Below are 14,460 nucleotides of genomic sequence, written 5' to 3'. Positions count from 1 at the left end.
GTTAAAGATTCCGTGACATCACTCGTGCGCCGTGCCGGCGTGCCAGTCCAAATTTGCCAACTTTGAAAATTACACCGCAAATTACCGGACTGAGCCAAGCCAGCATCACTCCCTCCCAAATGTACCATGACTGCACATTATAGACGTATGTGAAACCGCTTTCCTGATGAAAGCCTTGCGCTATAAATGAGAAAATTTCAAGTGATTTTTTACATTGAGGTGGTGCTCATCCCCCTGCTCAGAGCCCTGAGAGCCAGGGATGGAAAATGAAGACCACCACTGTTGATTTCCTCAGTGGTGCTCATTTTGTCAACCCCAAAACAGGATTTGAACTCGCAACCTTCTCACTACGAGCCGTTGCTCTCGCACTGGGCCACCAATACGAACCGGGCGAATACCGAACTGGCCAATGATTTCATGCCATCGCGACCTCCCGTGACTCCGCCGTACCTTGCACTGGAAGGGCAAATACTCTTCACAGAGGTCATCAATCAGCTCCTCGTAGAGGCTACACCGGTCGTCATCGTCGTCGTCATTGTCGTCAGCGCCCAGCCGGTGAAAGCACGGCGGGGGCACGGAGGGGGGGGCCGGAGATGGTGTGTACTTGGGGGCATTCGGCACGGGGGGACTGCCCCTCGTGGCGGGAACGATGGTGGGCAGCCGCACCAGCACTGGCAGCCGGCTCCCGACGGCGCCACGCACCGGCCTGAATCCGATGTCCCTCATGGCACGCAGCACCTCTGAGAGGGGACAGGGCCCGGGGTCCGGGTTTTCCGCCAGGGACAAAGGAGCCTGCGTCGAGTTGACTAAGTCGCGGCACAAGCAGCGACTGCTGAAGGTGGTCGAGTGGTGCTCCCCCTGCAGCAAGGGGCACCTATGAGAGGGGATCGCCCCATCGGGCACCAGCTCCCCAGCAGATGAGGCCTTCGATAGGTCCGTGGAATTCAGAAAACTACCATCGTCTCGGCAAAAAGGCGATTCTTCCTGATCCGCCACGGCGAGAAACGGCGCCACCTCGCTGCCGGCGCCGTCACTGCACACGCTCGCAGAGACTAGCAGAGACGCTGAGCAGCAATCCTCGGTGTCGTCTTCCTCGCCGCTCGGTGAAACGGCACCGTTGAATGTTGCGGCGGCACCGACGTTGGTTCCGTGCTGCAGCCGGCGTGGCACGCCGCACACCGACTCGTAGCCCCAGTCTGGCACGCGCAGTCCCGAGCAGCAGGCGCAGCGCCGGCCACGGCACGGCGGCCCGTCGGAGGTGTCGGGTCCCGGCTCCGCCCAGCACTCGAACGCCGACAGCTCCAGGTCGGCACGGAGCAGCGCGTCGTAGCGGGCGTCCGCCAGCGCCACGTCGTCACCGATGGTGCCGTCGATGGGGCCCTGCGTGCGGCCGTAAAGGTGCAGCAGGCACTGCACCAGCTGCTCCTTTTCACGCAGCAGACGGCGCAGGTGCTGCAGGGACAGCGCTTGCACGCGCGCCCCCACCGCGTCGTAGCGGTACACGCGCTCTAGCATGAAGGCGCACTTGGAGCAGGCGAAGGGCGAGGCGCCATCGCCGGGCCGCACCGGGCAACGCGTCACGTGCGCCAGCGCCACGTGCAGCTCCGGGCGGCGCGGGGAGGCCGCGGGGGATCCGGGGGGGCCGGGCGAGGAGGGGGGGCGGCCTGGTGGGACGTGAGGACCCCGGAACAGCCATCGCCGCTGCTTGCCTTGCAGCTTGCGCCCGCACACGCGGCATGAGCCGATCGGCGCCATGGCACGCACGGCCGACGGGAAGCGTCAGCCAAATTGGTCCCAGGCAAGACGACGAACGTAGGAGATCCGACCTACGCACCCGTGCAGCCGTTAACCTGCACCGGCAGCTCAGTCGCTCGTTCGCTGACACGCGCACCTCTCATCTACCCGGCTGGCAACACCGTCCACGTGGTAACCGCTGGGCAGTGAGTTGGGTGTCGTGGTTGATCCACCCGGGATGTTGTCACTTGGTGCAAAATTAATCCTTTAGCGTGAGGGGTCGTTGTTTAGAACGCCAGTTGGCCACACCCCCTTCTCCCGCTCGCGTGAAGTCCCCACCCCTTGCCACGTTTATAATTAACACAAATTAACACATCAAAGGAGACACCTGGCTCCCACGAAGCGCGCGCATTGGGAATGCCGCGAGCCTCCTCGTTACACAACCGCTAACGAGGCTTCCTAAATGAGGCGCCCGCGGAGAAACGCGGCAAATTGGCGACTCGTGATGAGGTGGCGCAGGAATCATCCCTCTCCACGTCACCCGGCGACTCCCGTCTTCACGGCGCCGCTCAACAACGCATGCCCCGGTAGTGACGGCACCACAATGAGATCCGGGCTTGCGCCTTTGAGTCCGCTCCGTCGAGTTCCTCTAACACCGAGCTGCGCCGGACAGCGCCGGCAAATTTAGGGTTCAGGCCGACGCAACTTCCCTTGGGTTTGACTCCACACGGCGGCCCCCAGCAGCTCCCACTTGTCCGCTGAGCTCCCCGCACAGTCCCGCTTGTCGCGCTGAGCCAACCCGGCTCATGACATCGCTGCAGGTGCAGCTCGTGTTCCTAATCCAACAGCCCCGTGTCAACCGTCGTCTTGGGGCGGTGAGGGGAGCGGTGGCAGCCCGGCGAGAAGAGATCCGGTGAATCCTCCTAGCAACGGTGGTGATTCAGGCCCGGTGACAACGCAGGTCGCTGTCCTCGTTGCCCTAAGCGCTTGCGAACCGACTCCAGCTTGAACCCACACTCATTACGAGTGGACAGGACGAGGTGGTGGTGGTGGTGGTGGTGGAGACAGTGGCGGTAATTACCTCCTCCTCCTCTTCCCTCACTCTTCCTCTCCCCCTCAGCTGGCGCTTCTTTTAGCAACACCCGGATCTTGGTGATCAGTGCCGCTCGGCGCAGATTGCGGTGCCACTGCAGGTTATCGGGCAGTGGTGATATCGCCAGATGCAGTACCACGTGACACCGTGACACGCACACACACTGCGTCCTCTACCACCTGACGTACCACGTGGTTAGCTACCGCCTGGCACGACAAGGTGGCCACAGGGCGCACCGGCTCACAGCCCTGGCGGGCCGGTACAGTGAGCTGCTCTGCGCCACTGTAGAAAAACGGCCAGCACTGTGATGTGGCAGCAGCAGCAGCTCGTGTTCTCTGTCCCCTCCACTCACACCCCTCCCCTCCCTCCACGGACCCAACCATTTCCCAGCAAAGGGGAAGCGTAGTGTGAGTGACACCGCTGTAAGAGCAAGGAGCAGACTCGGCTAATGCTGATGCGGAGCAAGGGGTAACAATCGGAGGAAAATGCATCACGCCAGAAATGCGCAGCGGCTTTGTTTGCCGACTGAATCCGATGTTCAACGACCGGGCTCGGTCTCGCCGTTCCCGCCTCTCTCGCAGGACTTGGTACTGGCCATTGTGTTCCCAGAAAGGCGGAGTCATCGGGGCCATTTTAGCGGACCTGCCAGGCGAGCTGGACGTGCGGAGTGCTCGCTCGCTCTCCCCCCCCCCATGCCGTTAGCCCCTCCAACCGGCCAACCTGTTAGCAGCGGCGTGCGGTGACACGGAGGCGCTGGTATAAAATCCATCCGTCAGGTCACGACCCCCCCACTTTACTCCGGCACGGATGCACACGAATCAGTTCCGAAGGAGCCACCGTCAAAACCAAAATCCACAGTGCTGTCCAAAATTCCGCATACCAGCGCCAGCAGCGGCAACGCCCGGCAAACAAAATTCTAAAATTCCCCCAATCACCCAAAAAACACCCTGGATAGGTATCCGATCTCGTTAGATTTCACTAGCTTACCACGCTTCGGTCTGGTTAATACGTGGATGAGAGACTGCCGAGGGATACCAGACATCGCAGGCTAGGGCAGCAAAGTGGCCACATGATGGCAGTAGAGCAATGGATTCTTAAATCTATCTGTGTGGAGGTTTGAGAGTAACAATGCTGCGTTGGGTTTGCTCCCATACGAGGCCAAAAACTCAAAACTTTTAAGAAAGGAATCTTGAGACGCAGTCTTTCCTAGAAATAGAAAAGGAATAATCATTCTCACCCCTTTATTAATCCAGTGCTGGATTAAGTCTTCCAATGCTTTGTCGTCATGACATATGTTTGACCATACGTCACCGTGCTGGTGAACACATGGCATTACAAGTGCAATGTTTTCATTATTTAAGACACTCAGTGTATCTACCCGGAGGTCATGGCACATCGTCTCTCTGCCTTTCACCACTTCCTGTTTCGTATTGACGCCGATCTCCAAACGTCCTCACCACGAGCATCGGCAACTCCAGCACCCACCCCCCTCACGAACACTCAAAGGGATGGAGGAGTGGGGGGAGCAGAGGATGGGCGCCACGACCTTGCCAGGGTGTGCTGACCAGCACCCCCCAGAAAGGGATGAAGTAACTCGCCCCCCTACACGGTGTGACTTACGATCCGATTTACAAATTGATTATATTGTTTGGCTCACGTGGGACTGCATTCTGCCACTGTATGAATTCAGAGCATTGTTATTGCTGCTGCTGCTGCTGCTGTTGTTGTTGCTGCTGCTGCTGCTGTTGTTGTTGTTGCTGCTGTTATTGCTGCTGCTGCTGTTGTTGTTGCTGCTGCTGTTGTTGTTGTGATGTGGAGAATCCATGCCGGCTGCCAGGTTGCCATGAACCAATCGTTCGTGAATTAATTATTCAATAAGAGTTCCAAGGTTCTTTTTCAGGAGGGTCCTGCAAGGAGATGATTTTCTAATTCCTCTTCATCATCACCAGCCATGCTCTATCCACTGCTGGACGAACGCCTCACTCCCCCCCCCAAGCCGTCGCCATCTCTCACAGTTTCCATCCGGCACCCACACGCGAGACGATTTCACCAGAGCGCCGTCTCCCCGGTATGCGTACTCCCGGGCACGTTCCCACCCTTGGATGCCGCTCCATTGCGAGTCTCGCCTGCCATGGCCATCGTCCCTTCTAGCGATGACGTGTCCTGCGCGAGGCCGCTTATGTTCCTAACAGTCAACGTTATGTCTCCATATGACTCATGTTCTCCAATTCCATGTGTTCCTCTTTCTGTGCCCCCTCCGCCACGCATCCACAGATGCCAACCGAGACAAGTGACCTACACCCATACTTCACCACGACCGCATCAAACATGCAAAGCCATCAGCCCCGAGAACAGAACGAGAAACACTACAAGCTGGGTGAGCCAGTCCACTCACCACGTCAGATTGCGTCGACGGTGGTTGGCACAGGAGTTGGCTCGCTGGGATGTGAACCCAGCGATGACCTGAGAATGATTCCCGGACGCGGCTAACATTGGCGATGTCTGAACAAACCGGCACCGTCCAGCATGGCGATGTATGGCCAAACAACCCACATTACGGCCAAAGGCGTGGGTAGGCATTCATCCAGCAGTGGATTGACAAAGGGCAGTAATCCGCTATTAATTCTACTGTAGATAGATATGTGCGTACAGTAGCATACGGATGCACGAGTTGAGCGCTCATGTTCTAACACCCACGTGCTCGCGTTCTAACACCCACGCGTTGTAACGAAATTGCATCCGCCACACTGGCGTGCAGTGTAACGCCACATGTGTTTTACACACTGGAATGCTCATGTGACACTATTCCGCTGGCTGTCCTGCCCAAAAACCCACACACATCTGGGTATTGGTGCTGGCAAGCTCTCCGATGACATTCAAAGCAATTGTCTTTTGTAGTTTGTGTAAATGTGTGAAGTGTTCTTGGATGGCCACACGGATGGGTGTCATCTCATGTCAATAGCGATGACGGGCCTATCGACTCCACCAACAAAAAGTCCTTTATCCAGGAAGACCTCAGTGGGTCTGTTAATTTATTGTTTGTTAAAATATGTCCCCTGGAATATCCCATGAGATGGACGGACATCTGGTTTGCAAGGGCAACCCCGGGGTCGATGGACACACACGTAACCAACACATCATGACTCCTGCACACAAACGTTTTAAATCCACAACTTGCACTTTTCAGAAGAACATTAGGAGGTTTGGTCAATTCCCGGCCACACTGGTAAAATAACCAACTCAGCTCCGTTAATAACGAAAATTCACCGGGTACCTAAATGTGGAAACCACCACGCATGGCCTCATGCGGCGGATAAGCAGATTAGCGGATAAGTCCCGCAACAGGAAGGTGCGCACTTGTGCGTTCTTGGAATTAGCGGCTGAATCACCGAGCCGAAACGTCGCATTCGATCAAGTTCATCGCCGCCGGAGGAAGCGAGTGCCGGCACCACGCACAACCTGAGGCGGAGTCCACGCCCGGGTAGAGCGGGAGGAACCGCGGCCGCCATAGCAACGGTCCTAGCAACACAACGACCCCAGTAACGACCCCAGAGATAGAACGCCAAACACGGCCACCGGACCCTCCGGCCACCGCAAAGCGCGAGCCGCGAGCGGGATTACGTTACTGGCACGAGCGAGCGTTTGACACCTTGGCTTAGCCGACTTGGAGGCTCAGCGGTATAGTAAGCGGCTCGCAAGCAGAGGGTTGTGACATCAAAACCTGGTTTGGGGGTTAATCAGCCAATCATATATATGGGGTCGATAAAATCGGTACCACTTTACAGTGAAGTCAACAGTGGTTGTCATATGGATAGACGCCTCCGTCACAGGAAAACTGGAATTTCCACCACTGGCTCTGCAGGGCTGTCAACAGGAGATGAGCACCAATGCCTCAATGCTCGTTTGAACAGCAGATCACTCTGACTGTAAGCAGATTGGTATCAACAAGTTAATTGTCAGAGAAAACGTTCGTTACAGGAGACGTATCTTTTTCTGCTTTATTTCTATTTGTTTTGCTTTTGTCAATTTTCGTGATGCAGGTCACCCTCGCAAATGAGACTCCTATCTTGGTCTCTTGAGTTGGTTAAAGAAAATAAACGTGGACTTGGACTTCCCGTGAAAGTCCACCGAGCCTAAAGGTCTCGTCTATAAAGCGAGATCTGGGCCCTTAGAGCCACACAGTGCACATCGTAAACCAGCAGTCACGGCAACTCACGACAACAAAGAACATCAACAATCAAGACAGTTTGAATATTTTTCAACCAAAGCATTAATTCCAATATGATGCACTGTAGCCATATAGGCTGTAGGAGAATAGCTCAACGTAGAGGTGAAGCCCTACTGACACTCCATTGCTGGATGGGGGTCTCGACACGCTGTGTGGGTTGTCGGGGTTTACGCGACCGGACCCCTGTTATAGTTTCCAGCTCTTTCTGAATCCAATGCTGGATGAAGGCCTCGTCCACGTTGTGTCGGTCACAGGGGGTTGTCTTTGACCATACCTCACCATGCTGGTCAGTACCAATCGGTGAAGGAACCTAATACCAGTCCAGATACCGCTCGACAACTGATAGCCGTGATTTGGAAATAAAACTCGGGTCGATAACCATTGCATCACCACTCCACAATGACAATTATATTTACGCCAATTAACATGCACACCTGGCCAATGAGTTTTCACCTTGTGAAATAAAATACAACTGATACGAGAACGTGCCGACACGGCGCTCCCATCGCACACAGGAATCACAAGCCCTGAAGCTCCGTGCGCTGATAATCACGCACGAGTGTACCACCCGGGAGAAAGAGAACCGCGCCGTAAACAATGGCCACAGCACGGAAATAACCAATGGGCAGTCACACACACGCACGTACTCGTGCAGGCACACGTGTAGGGTCGGGGCTGGGGATGCGTACGCGAGGGCCTTAAGTGCGTGCGAGGCTCCTCCGAGGGGCCCTGGAGTGCACTCTCACACTCGTACAGTGGCCGGCCACTGCAGACTCGCCCTGGGGGAATTGCGGAGCCAAATAGAGTGGCAGCGTCCGGAGGGGATGGCGTCTCGTCCTGATGTGGCTTTTCACTCCCTCCCTCCATCGATTCATCCCCCCCACCTCTGTCCCATCTCTCTCACCCACCTCCCTCCCATCTCCCTGGTAACTGGTGAGAAGTCACTGATAATTATAATAACTCTGCTCTGAAAAAGTGTCTCTCGTGCTAATCTACACAGGTGGTTCTGAGCCAGAAGTGCAACATTCCACATTCCTCTGGCAAGGTTTAACTCTGATGTTTTTACAGCTATTCCAATGCTCCAGCACATTTCTGCAATGAGTACAACGCTCTCACACAACGATTCAGGTAGTAGCCTAAGGGCGGGGTCCACATGGGAGGACCGTATCCACTGAGGAGGAGTTACAGGACCCACAGGCACCCCCAAGCGCCTGCTGCCTCAGCGTGGCTGTTGGTACTATTAGTCACCTGCCACCTACTGCAGCTTACCGATGACCCAGATACTTCCGCACCCAGCACACCACGTCCAGTACACCTCTCGCTTTGGGCGGTGGCTACTAATAGTTACGCGCCGCTTACGCCAGTTAACTAGCGACCCGGAATAAATATTCGGTGAGACACTAAGTCCTGGCCGCAACCCCACAACCCAGCGGGGGGCGGCGGCGGCGACGGAGAGACGGCGTCGTAGCCATGGTTTTGAGCGGCGGCTGTGGCGACGCAGCGCTGGAACCATTTACCCAAACAAACCGGGCAATCGCCAGAATAAATAGCGCCCAGCCAGCGCCACGGCTCCCAGCACAGCGGGGCCTCATTCATCTCCCACAAATTCCTTCCCCAAGCGATTCCAGATGTGCCCCGTTCGTCGCCGCTCCAACGACCACCACCCCCACCCCTCGCTTCTCTGCTTCAACGTCGCTTCTCCGCTTCTCTGCATCACAGCTGAGTGGAAGCGTTCGGCGGTTCGGCCCATGGTCGGGACATCGAGCGGAACGACCCAAAAGCACGACGGAGAGCCATGCGGCACGGTCGCGAAACCCGACGCAGTGGCAAGACGGAGCGCGCGGAGACGCTCCGAGCACGCGGGGCGAAACGTCGGACGTCGCGCCGAACATCACGCGTACAGTTGCAGGGACGCTCCCGCGTGCTCCATCTTTCTCCCACCGCCACCCCCAGTTACTGCGAACATGGCCATTATGCGCAGCCTAAGCGGGCTTAAAGTGGAAGTGGATCTAGAGTCTAGAGGGACCGGCCAGCATAATGTTGTTATTATTATTTTAGGAAACGACTGCTGAGCAGAGATTTATTTACGGTACGCGGACCGTACGCGCTAAGCGGCCGCGTTAATGGAAGCCACGTTTCTTACCTTAATCACTTCTTGCTGCTGCTGATTCTCGACCTTCTCCCGCTGAAGGTCCTTTATGAGCGCCTACAACAAACCGCCACACGGGGGTCAGAGCGAAGGGTCAACGCGCGAGGTGAAATATAACAGAAGCAGCGCCGTAGTGACACTCATTTGTACCTCACAGCAACAAGGGCCCCGGTTTGATTCCCGACTTTGTGTGAACACCTTTCTGTGTGCAGTGTGCATGCTCTCCCCCTGTTGTGCATGGGTTTCCTTCATCCAGCAGTGGATTCATCCAGAAAAAAAGTCTCGGTGATTTGCGCACTTGGCTACGTACGGTGTGAAAGAAGATAAACATACATACGTTTAAGTGGTAATCATCTTCTATTTCCAGCCCCTAAGCTAGTAGTGGGAATTCCACATTCCTATGCCGAGGACGAGTCTACCCACAGGATAACCAATGTTGATCTTTCCCACAAAAGAGGACTCATTTTATCGACTCCGGAGGAATGAGATGATGGGCCGAACCAACTCCCCCAGCCAGGAATTACATTTTCAAGCTTCTGATTGTGAGCCGCCCACACCTACCTGAGACGCCTGGCCGGATGGAGTGTAATCTGTAACGCATGGGGCTAAAGCGTGGAAAAGTAGGCCAAGTACCCTCGAAAGGGGCTCTCAGCCAGACCTCCCTCTCGTGGAGGCCCTTCTGCCAGCAGTGGCGTGAGCGAGCTATTGCAGGGCTACACCTCTACCTTGAGCGTGTACAGGGTTACCCCACAGGTTGCACCACGGCTGCGCGAGTGCCTTGCCATGGCGCGCAGGCTGCGGGGGTTCTCATTCTCGTCCCAGCACTAACCAGGTTAAAACCTGCTTAGCTTCAGACATCCGACGAGATCAGGTACAATGCCGGGTGACTGGTCACAGGCATTGATCGTGGCTACGAGGACCCAAGCTTCCCCACTAGGGGGCGCAATCTGCCAAGAGCGCCCACTATCTGATAAGGGATGCCCCTCCCTTGCAACAACGTGGGCTCCGTCCCAATTCAGCGAAACGTCTTTATTTAACCCTAACCGTCCCGCCGCCCGCTACCAAACGCTCAAAATAAAAACCCAAATGTTCTCTACCCTGGAGAGCCTCGCCGGGTCACGGGACCCACTCGGGAGGGCCCTGCTGGGTTGGGGCCGTGTCGCGGTGATGGTCGGCGCGCCCGACTTGCGACCGAGGTCGCCGGTTCGGTTCAAGCTCCCGGTGCGGCAGTTGAAACAACGGTGTAAGTTTCTTAAATTGCCCCTCCCGCGTCTGTCTGCCCAGCAGTACATTGTATACATGGGTTCACCAAGGTTGACCGATCCGCAGGTCGCGTGTGGGTGGGGTAAAGTGTGGGTAGGCACACCTCTTCTAAGATGTCTGGGCCAGCGTGGAATAGTTGACCAAAAAACACTCCAGAGCGGCTCTCTAAAGCTTCCTGTTGTGGAGACGCAATCCTGAATGCGTGTGAAACCATGTCGCAATCATCGTCCCCTCTAGAACTCGACTACAACAATGAATCTCAGTTCACGAATGCACGTGGGATGATGAAACAAGTCGCTTATGAATTGCGCAACTGCTCGCAAGCTTACAGAGATGTGCAAGCGCAGGCCCACAATGCATCAGAGCAATGCATTTGTGGGCGCGCGCTGGGCCCAGCCCGACGACAGCGACGGCACTTACATCGCTGGTAGCACGGTTTTCCTGCAGCGTCCTTTTCAGCTTCTCGACGCGCATCCACGGGCTGGGCGGCCCCGACCCCCAGCCCTCCGACGAGCCATCGTCTCCCTCCGCTAGCGACGGGGGGCCCTCGCTCGCCCGGCCACCCCTCTCCTCGGTAGCGCCGGCTCGCTCGGGACTGACGGTGCCCGCCATGCGGGATGAGGACAAAGAGCCAACGCGTAAAAATGTCAATAACAAATTTGTTTAAAATGCACGCAATTTACAGGATCAACAATTGACTGTAAACCCCAGGGCACGGGACGGCTCCCCACAAGGCTAACTTCACCAGGGCCAAGGACACTGGTCTAAAAACCAGACGTGGCCAACTACTTCAACTTGTACAAAGTTCAACATACATACATAATGGTTCCACTTGTGTACCCAGGAAGGCCTCAGCTGAGTCTCAAGACCCTTTTTCAAGAGGGTCCTGGCAAGTTTTTGTAGTCGGGGAAAATTTAGCTGCGGTGGGTGTAATCCCAATTGAGTGATTTTCAGGGAATTTCTGAGCAGTGGGATGTTTTGGTCCAATACAACCCAGGCCCGTATTAACGTTTAGGCATCCTGTGTTCAGGCATGCTATGATGAGTGCTATATGAGAATGTATTATGGACAGGTGTTCTCTATGGGTAATGCTCTGTGACAGGGTACCATGGTACACACACACACCTGTCATTAGGCCCGACCGCCACGGACCTCCTTCCTGTATGGGCCTCACGCCCGTGTGCTAGCTGCTGGAGCTGTTGCTGCTGTTGTCCCTGCGGCTGGTACGGCGGTGGTGACAATGAGGACTGCTGCTGCAGCTGCAACTGTTGCAGCTGCTGCTGGTGCGATGCACGGAGCTCCCCGAGCTCAGCCTCCAGCTCCAGGCCGCGCTCCCTCTCCGCTTGCGCCAGCCTGGCCATGTGGCCCAGCTCCTCCCGGCCCTGCTCCAACTCCTGGTACCGACAGAACACGTAGAGCCACGACTCGCTCACCACGCGGCGACCCCAATCCACGGCAGCATCTACGTTTGATCACATCTCAATGTGGCCGGGTTTCTTTAAGGCAAGGCCCAACAAGCAATGCAACTTTTTAACTTAAATTTCGTTTATACTTGATCATCTTTACGACAGTTACAGTGGCCCGCCTGTCATAGGCAGAGGGACACTGACAGGCGGACAGAGCTGTCGCATAAACGCTGGTGCGTACCTCCTGCAGCTTGCGCAGCTGCCCGTGCAGCTGCTGCATCTCCTGACGCGCCTGCTGATGCAATCGCGAGATCTCTGCCTCTCTGCTCCCAGCCAACGTCTCCACCGCGTTGCTGTTCGGGGTTTAGGTCGGGCGTTTGGGAGGGGGCAACACAAGGATAGCGATCAGCGTCCGAGCCACAGGGGGGGTTGGGGGGGCGGTAGTAACCATGGACAGGAAGCGACTGGACAGCTCACAGCACTACCATTGCACCGGAGACAAGGAACCTACATTTAACGTAATAGGACAACACAAGATAAACTGGGATATAATCTATAGTAAGTCGTAAATAATTTGTATTTTTTTGCGGAAAAATACAAATTTTTGTAGTTGTTAATGTCTGATCATAGATAAAAACTGTAAACAATCATATCAGGTGCATTGTTATATTTCTTGAAAACTTTTACCTGACAAAGACAGGCTTTATGAATAAGTAAATCATAATTCATACAATCACCATAAGGATGAGCGGCGGAGTGATCGGTACTTGCAGAGTCTTCGTCTCATTCACATTGCTGTTAAACAGCAGCTGTTTGGGATGTTGTCGTAATGTAGCCAATCAGTTGCTTTATCTGCCGAGTGGTAATGCAGTACCTGGCCTGCACTCTCTCTGTATTGTCCCCAAGTGGCAGCCCTCAAAGGGTTCTTCCCACCGGCACCAGCAATAACCCCCCCCCCCCCCCCAATCCACCCCGAGCGACGGCCCAGCCGCGAGCGCCCCGGCGCAGCTTAATAGCCGACCCCGTGGCAGCCGGCACCCGGGAGGCCATGCCGGCAGGACGCTATGGGTCACGGGGGGGCCCGCCGGCCCGGACGGCCCACCCGGCAACCGTCCGCCGGTCTGTCGGCGCGTTCCAGGTAATCGTTCGTTATTCCCGCTCGAGGTTGTCGGGCGAACAAAGAATAATAAATGTTAAGATATTAATTGCTCACTAAGGAAAAACACGGATGACCTCTGAGCTAATTGCTGCCACGTGTTGTTGTGGTTGGCGCTCGGCGCCTGTCTCGTGGCGCGTGCCGGTGTATTGTAGCAGAAGAGCCGTGACTGCGGTGGGGATTACGGAGCAGAGCGCTGCCCCAACCAGGGCAGTGCTGCCCTTAACATTTGCCTGCGTGTGCATGTGCGTGCCTGAGCACCTGAATGTGTGTGCAAGAGTGTGTGCGTGTGTGTATCTGTCATTCTTAATACGGGCTAGAGAGGAGACGGGCTGACGCGGCACAGGAGCATATAGAGCTGAGTGGACTTCCGATGACCGATACCAGCGGTGTCAAGTTCGGCCTCTGTGGAGGAGGCTCGTAAAGGACACTACTGAGCAGTTGGAGCCAGTTGCCCTCCTGCAACAATGGAGGGCAAAGTAGTGATGCTCACAACAACGAGCAGAATGTCGGGTGGCTAAAACGCAGAAAGTTGTAACAGTAGGGAGCACAGATGGTGCAACTGGCAGTCATCTCAATCAGTTAACCCATGGCACCTGGGTCTGTCCCGTGACCTCCTGCCAGCAAGCCTTCGACACTTCACATGGCCTCAAGGTGTACCTAGCGTGGCACAAGCGTTGTGGTGACGTCACCGCAGTGGCCAATGGCGGCTGTTGTAGTGTGGGGAATCACAGTGCGTTGGTTAGCCATGTCAGCCTTCATAGGCGCTCGCTAAGAACACTTACACCAACCGCCTGTGTAGGCTACACGAATAATGTTTGTGTCTGTGTACGCACGTGTATGTACGTGTGTGTGTGCGAGACATACGAGGCCTTGACGAGCAGATTCTGCTTCTCCCTTAGGTCTCTCTTGAGGCTCTCCACCTCCACCTTGAGCTCGATGTTCTGTAGTAAGGACAATGACAAAGATCCCCCGTATAGCCTTTAACAGACTGTTGGGGAAAGTGCTGTTAGCAAGCACCTATGAAGGCCGTGACGGGACACGAGGGGGTGGGTGGCAAGCACCACATCCAACCGCCTTTGTCTCCCCAGTGCTGACGTTCACACAGTACTAAGTGCTAATTTCAGGCTGAGTTGACCTTAGGGTGCCAAATATTCGTCACTGTTGTTCGTGGGCAGGACTCGAACACGGGTCACTGGGTTCAGAGTGGAGTATACCAACCACACCCCCTGGCACAGACACACACACAGCCTATGCTCACGCGTATACAGTCAACCATACGACAACGAAGACCACGCACATTGGAAAGCAGTGCAGAATCCATGCATGTGCATGATTTTCATTCCTGGCTTTTGAGGCGATGGGGAAGGGGGCAGAGGGACAAACAAGAGGGAATAAGCCCACACATCCGCCCATAGCAACAAGCATCAA

General features: G+C 55.6%; 1 protein-coding gene across 9 annotated transcripts in view; it reads right to left on the bottom strand.

Moving 5' to 3' along the window:
• Nucleotides 1-14,460, bottom strand: part of LOC144937791 (uncharacterized) — a 63,586-nt gene that overhangs the window by 33,316 nt on the left and 15,810 nt on the right. For 7 of the 9 annotated variants that reach the window (XM_078865245.1, XM_078865247.1, XM_078865251.1 and 4 more), the window contains exon 1: nt 451-3,163. In XM_078865245.1, the coding sequence (XP_078721371.1) occupies nt 451-1,755 (1,305 nt within the window). In that variant the 5' untranslated portion in view covers nt 1,756-3,163. Of the gene's footprint in view, nt 1-450; nt 3,164-9,198; nt 9,262-10,887; nt 11,063-11,592; nt 11,862-12,114; nt 12,227-13,896; nt 13,974-14,460 lie in introns of those variants that run through there. The other 2 variants (XM_078865253.1, XM_078865254.1) reach the window with 1 other exon arrangement.

This window comes from Lampetra fluviatilis, chromosome 20, assembly GCF_964198595.1.
Source record: "Lampetra fluviatilis chromosome 20, kcLamFluv1.1, whole genome shotgun sequence".
NCBI classification, from domain to species: domain Eukaryota; kingdom Metazoa; phylum Chordata; class Hyperoartia; order Petromyzontiformes; family Petromyzontidae; genus Lampetra; species Lampetra fluviatilis.
This window is presented reverse-complemented; position numbering and strand designations above follow the sequence as displayed.